This window comes from Labrus bergylta, chromosome 2, assembly GCF_963930695.1.
Source record: "Labrus bergylta chromosome 2, fLabBer1.1, whole genome shotgun sequence".
Classification (NCBI taxonomy): Eukaryota; Metazoa; Chordata; class Actinopteri; order Labriformes; family Labridae; genus Labrus; species Labrus bergylta.
Window position 1 is genome coordinate 36,322,526 of NC_089196.1, and position 6,465 is coordinate 36,328,990.

The window sequence follows — 6,465 nt, forward strand, 5'->3', positions numbered from 1 at the left end:
TGAGAAAGTATTCAGTTGTTTTGGTAAGTAATTAATTCTGTGTCTCACCGTGCTGCACTTAAACTCTTCAGGATGACATGTAGACCTTTAAGAAATACTCTGAGGGATTAAACAGATCAAAGCTGATTAAAGGCTTCACTTTTTTCATCAGATACTTAAAAGCGTCAATCCTTTTACTATTCAGTTTAAAGCTCACATATTCTCCTCCTCCTCTTCAGTGTAAATAAGTCTCAGAGCTCCTCAACATGTGTGAAGTTTCTTGTTCTAAATCCACTCTGATCCTGTATTTGATCATGTCTATAAACCCCTCTATTTCAGCCCTGCTCAGAACAGGCTGTTTCTGTGTCTGTACCTTTAAATATGTAAATGACCTGTGTCTGACCGCGCCCCCTCTCTGGAAGGGCTTGGGTGTACTCTGGTCTTTCTCGCTCCATGTTCTATTGTTTACGGTGAGAAGGCAGACTCAGAGGGCAGAACAAACACCTAGCTGTGGGAGTGTCACCCACCTGGGGGAGGGGCTACTGCCCTTTGTGATGTCATGAAGGGAAAATTGCCAAACGGCCTGTTTGAGCACACATTTTCTGAAAAGTGGAGCAGGCAGAAGACGGAGAGGATGGACTTTTCTCATCATTCATTTAATCAAACATAAAGAAACATATTTGCAGGATATTAACAGAAATGCATCATGTCAGGTGCTCTGTGCAGGTGTGTTGTAGTTCAAGCCGTTCACCACTAGAGGTCAGTACAAATGATAGAACGTGAAAAGCAGGTTTTCAGGGTTCCTCCTCGGTTATTAAATAAGTTGTTACGGTACATTTCTGTACGTGTTCATTGATCTCTGCAGGAAGTCGACCACGGCAGCAGTGAGCGCTCTCAAAGCGATCTTCTCGTCGCTGGTCACTCAAGTCTTTTTGAGGCTGAAGGTCACTTCACCCGTTTTCCACGTCAGTCCGGCTTCACTTGCGACCCTCGTGGTTGAGCGCCGCTCGCTCCATGCGTCTGTACCAGGGCTTGACTTTGGTGTTCTCCATCATGTCGTCAAACGCCTGCAGGCCCTCCATCACTCTGAGGACGCCAAACACCGCCTGCAGGACGGAGAGAGAGAGAGAGAGAGAGAGAGAGAGAGAGAGAGAGAGAGAGAGAGAGAGAGAGATTAAACGTTTACAAAGAGAGTGAGAGAAAGAGAGAGACAGAGAGAGAGAGAGAGAGTGAGAGAGAGAGAGAGAGGGGTGTGTCCTCTCACCAGGTCAGCCAGGTTGGGATTGTCTCCTCCCATAAACTTCTTCTTCTTGCCGATGGCCGTCACCCAGTCGTTCACAGCTTTGTACAGATCCTGCCGGACGTCGTCCTGCAGGTTGTATCTGATTTTAAAAACAGGGAGGAAAAAGAATCTCTGACTTTGGAATTAAAAAGATACGACGACAAAACGTTTCAACGAATCCCACAAAGAGCTGTAACTGAACGAGCTGCTCTCATTGGATGATTTGAAAAACATTTGCGGTTCAAGGTCATTTTTCATGTTTTAAGACGATCTTTTTTGTTTCTGTACGTGTGGCTGCTCGACGTTTGCCAGGACTCTCTGAAAAAGAGAGATTTTTAAATTCCCCGGAGGTTCAGATGAAGAACTTCCTCCTGCCGGGTGAATCAGAGGCGGTAATCTTCAGGCGCTGCTCACCGACTTTTCAGCCTCTTGGAGATGATGAACATGGCCGCAGCTCCGACGTATTTGGCAAAGAAACCCTCGTAAGTACCAAACTTCCCCTCCCGGACGATGTAGTCGAAGGAGGCCAAGGCCTCGCCGGTGGTTCGGTAAACGTTTGGAGATACAAGATGGACGAGCCAATCATCGGCCCACTGACGCCACTTCATCTCCTCTCTGAAAACAGGACGGAGCGCTTTGGTTTCATCGTCACATCACACATTTTAAATAATGCTGAGAGCAGCAGATCCACACTCACTTCTGCATCCCCTTCTCGGGGTAGAGCGCGGCGCTCTCCGCCTCGCTCAGCATCAGCCAGTACTTGTTGAAGTACTCGGTCACCTTCTTCCCGCTGTCGTTCTCAGACTTGACCTCCGGGTAACAGAGGAGGATCTCAGACATACTTTTATCTCTGCAGAGAGAGAACATTAAATCAGTCAGTGCTCACAGATTTAAATCAATCTTCTTTATTATCGTTCAGGGCATCTCGCCACCACAAAATATTCACCCGCTTTCACACTGCGTTTTCACCAACACGCCGCAACTAAGATCAGCCGCCATAACTTCATTGTAAAAAAAATAAAATCCATTCATATTGATGATTCTTTGAGGGTGCAGTGTTGGCGTCCCAGTAAAACACACACAGCGCAGTGCTCCCCTGATCCCGCCCCACCTCTGTAACGCCTCTGTTACTACCTCTGAGGACAGTACAGGGGGGGGGGGGGGCGGAGGGGGGGTCACTCTGTCCCCCCCATTACGTCTCTGCAACATTCAGATTAGAGGCGAGCGTCACAGCGGTGTAAACATCGCACCTTGAAGCGTCAGTCTCAAACAGCTTTTTGGAACTGAAAAAAATGTAGCTTCAAAACAAACTTTAACTCCTGAAGAGTCGCCGATACAGACGCTGTTATTCAACACACACAGGTAAATACTGCAGATCAAGAAGAACACCTGAAGAAGAATAAAACCAAAAGAAGCTTCATCTTACTTAGAAGTTAAATACGTCTTCAGGGAGCTGATGATGACGGACGAGTCGTTCAGTTGCTGCAAGAAAAGAGAGAAACGACAAAAAATCAACATGGAGGCTTTCTTTAAAATCAACCTCTGACCTTCGTTCATCATGTCGACAAAAACATCTGAGTTTAACTTTGATTCCATTTTACAAACTTTCAGCAGCTCGTGATTTAAAAAAGAGGTGAAGTGTTTTTATCAGGAACTTCATGTTCCTCATAGAATCTCTTTCCTGATGTAAGCTTAGCATCATGTGAAGCTGCAGTACCAGATTTGGCCACCATGACCAAGACATACCTGAGCGCAGAGTGCTCCAAGACCAAGACCAAGGCCGAGACCGAGGCCGAGGCCGAGACAGAGACAGAGGCCGAGACCAAGACCGAGACAGAGGCCGAGACCGAGGCCGAGGCCGAGACAGAGACAGAGACAGAGACAGAGACAGAGACAGAGACAGAGACAGAGACAGAGGCCGAGGCCGAGACAGAGACAGAGAACAAGGCCGAGGCCGAGGCCGAGGCCGAGACCGAGGCCAAGACCGAGACCGAGACCGAGACAGAGGCCAAGGCCAAGACCAAGACCAAGACCAAGACCAAGACCAAGACCATAAGCAGGTGTGTCCCTCACTTAGACCATAACAACGGGAAGGTTGCAGCCGTAACCGGGGGATAGAAATCTAATCATGAATGTTTTTCTTCTCATCACAGTGATGGTGTGGAAGAAGAGCCTGTCAGTGGGGGTCTTGGGGGTCTTGGGGGTCTTGGCGGTCTTGGGGGTCTTGATTTAAAGTCCACCCAGTCCGAGACCGAGACAAGACCGGGTAAAGATGCTTTTGATTCTGAGACGAGACCTTTAAACGGTGGTCTTGAAACCGGTCTTGGTACCACAGCACCAGGTCTTGGAGCTTTATGAGTTGTAGGATTACAAACAGGACTACATGCTGACTGAAGGACTCTGAGGTCTCAGCCGACGTGTTGTGATGTCACGGGCGGCGTTCTAAATGTCTCACCACGTCTCCGCCCACCATCAGGATGGGAACTTTTCTGTAGGCAGACCACTTGATCTCCTTCCTCATCACCGGGTTCACCTCCACGATCTCGTACGGCAGCCCGTGGTAGTCCAGGAAGGCGCGCACCTTGCTGCAGAACGGGCAGGTCTTGTACTGGTACAGGGTCAACGTCAGACCTCTTCCTGAAGCCTGGAGAACACAGACGGTCGTTAGACTTCAACAAATGTCTGCAGGAAACCGATAAAACCACCTGATATCTTATCAACCAATCAGAAGAGGAGAAACATTAAAGGAACAATCTGCTCAAACTGCAGCTTTGTCCCCTAAATAATACAGATCGAATATCGACCTTCAGGTGTTCAGGTGACCCTGTTCAGGTGTTCAGGTGACCCTGTTCAGGTGACCCTGTCAGGTGAGCCGGACCCTGGTGGGACACCGTGTCCCCTGTCCGCTCTGTGTCCGGACCACCCCCCCCCCCTTCAGCCTCACCTTGCTCTCCTCCTCGGCCAGGTGCTGCTGGACCCTGAACTTGACAGTCTGGTACAAACCCAAACCCCCCCCGAGCAGGACCGCGCAGCCCAGCAGCCGGCCTCCCCGCACACCGGACAGCAGTTTGGACCGGAACCCGGACCCGCCGGTACCGTACGCCCTCCCGGACCCCCGCGCGCCCACATTCCCCAGCAGGTAGGACACTGGACCGGACCTGCGGGCGGCGGGAGACTCCAAGACACTCCAGCCGACCTTACACAGCGTTCTGGTGCAGGCGGCCGCCATGTTGGTTTTACATAAATACCCAGAATGCAACACGAAGGAGGCGAGCCGTGGGCTTTGTGTCCCTGAGCTGTGCCTGTCAGGATCAGTGCTCGCCTCAGGACCGTTCAAGTCCACACAAAGGGCAAAACAAAGGAGCCGACTGTACTGGATTATTCATGTTCATGTACCCGGATGTATGGCGACCACATGAGAACAGAGCGTTTTAATTTGAAAATTAAACATTTGAAATGTGAAAAAATTCAAAACAATATTCAAATAAATATAATTTTTATTCAGTTTATTTTATTTTTTCATTTTTCACTATCAAACAAGTCTAATTTTTTCAGATTCAAACTCATTAAAGTTATAGTTTTATTTTGTTAAGTTTTAAGTTTTATGTTTTTAAATGTCAAGTTACATTTTTTCACTTTCCATTCTGTTTTTCATTTTCAGATAAAATTAATTTCTGAGTTTGGTCGTGACTCTGGCGTGGGGGGGGCGTGGCTTCTTCATTACTATTTTACATGATAAACATGTCTGCCATTAAATTATTCATACAGCCTGGCGAAAAATAAAATAAAATCAAAATATCCTTCAGGTCGATGGTTTTTAATAAATACTAAAGGACAGGAGTTAACAAATCAGGGAATTTAAGAGTCCTTAAACGATCTTCCTCCAAAATAAACAACAAATATTTCCTGATGATGCTCTACATTTGTCTGTGCTGCTGCAACACCTGAATTTCCCCTCTGGGGATCAATAAAGATCTATCCTATCCCACATTCCCTGAATCATTCCCCCGATGTTTTACGACACATCATGTTGTGTGTTAATAAAACTGTCGACAAACACCGACTACTAAATGAAATCTGTCGTATTCTGTGTTGTAGTACTCAAAATCGTCTCGCTCGACTAGTTCTGGACTTTCCATGGATGAGAGATAGGACAGAGGATAGAGTCGGGAATCAGGGAGAGAGAGAGAGAGAGAGAGAGAGAGAGACAGAGAGAGAGAGAGAGAGACAGAGAGAGACAGAGAGAGACAGAGAGAGACAGAGAGAGAGACAGAGAGAGAGAGAGAGGGGGAATGACAGGCGGGAAAGGAGCCACAGGTCGGGTTCGAACCCGGGCCGCCCACCTGGAGGACCACAGCCTCTGCACATGGGTCGCGTGCACCAACCACTGCACCACCATCACCCTGTTAAGACCACTTTTTGAAGGTCTCCATCTTGTCCCAGAATCAAAAGCCTTTGGTCTTGACTCGGTCTCTGGTCAGTGCGGTCTTCACTACAACACTGTATTCTGTTTTAGTCGACAGGAGTGTAACTCTAAATGTCTTTAGATCATATCGTTGTGCTGTTTCCTGTGTCTGCTGCTTGCTTTGAAAAAGTCCAAACACTCAGACTCAGAAAGACTTTATTAATCCCATGCAGGGGGACATATAAAACATATAAACAACATGGTAAACTGTTACACTGCTGTTAGGTATCTTAAATATAAATGATGAAAAGTTGCACAAACAAAACAATTTTATTGGGTGCACAAGTTTTTATGTTCTGCACATAAGATAATAACTTGTGTGCACTATATATAAATGTTTTTATTATGCTTTTTAGGTCTTAGGGGGCTCCGTAAATAACATTAATTGATTTGGAGGTGTGGATGTCTGTCTGCTTAGGGCTTCCGTAGATTGAGTTTATGTTTTAATTATTATTTTATTGTTGATTTGCATGTTTCCTACACGCCCATTTCAGCAGAATCAATGTAAATGATCTTAAACTCTGAATACTGTGCTTTGTTTACATGTTACATAAATGAAATACACATGAACTAGATGAATAAATCCTCGTTAAAATATTGAAAAGTGACATATTAAATGAGTTAAATTAAACTGTGTTGCGTTCAGGAGCGTCTGTTTCGCCCTCTGCGTCGTTCTACGTGTGATGCGTTCAGGAGCGTCGTTGTTCTGAGACGCTCTCGTTCCGCTCTGACCGCAGCA

At 46.7% G+C, this 6,465-nt stretch overlaps 2 protein-coding genes across 2 annotated transcripts in view; both read right to left on the minus strand.

Annotated features, from left to right (window-relative positions):
* mmp11a (matrix metallopeptidase 11a) overlaps positions 1–6,465 on the minus strand; it is a 193,741-nt gene that overhangs the window by 103,673 nt on the left and 83,603 nt on the right. The window lies entirely within an intron of this gene.
* On the minus strand, positions 617–4,506 carry ptgesl (prostaglandin E synthase 2-like). Its single transcript, XM_065951931.1, has 7 exons — positions 4,206–4,506; positions 3,717–3,905; positions 2,688–2,743; positions 1,959–2,111; positions 1,676–1,876; positions 1,244–1,361; positions 617–1,085 (listed from the first exon to the last, which is right to left on the minus strand). The coding sequence occupies exons 1-7, from the start codon at positions 4,488–4,490 to the stop codon at positions 957–959; spliced, it is 1,131 nt and encodes a 376-aa protein (XP_065808003.1). The 5' UTR covers positions 4,491–4,506; the 3' UTR covers positions 617–956.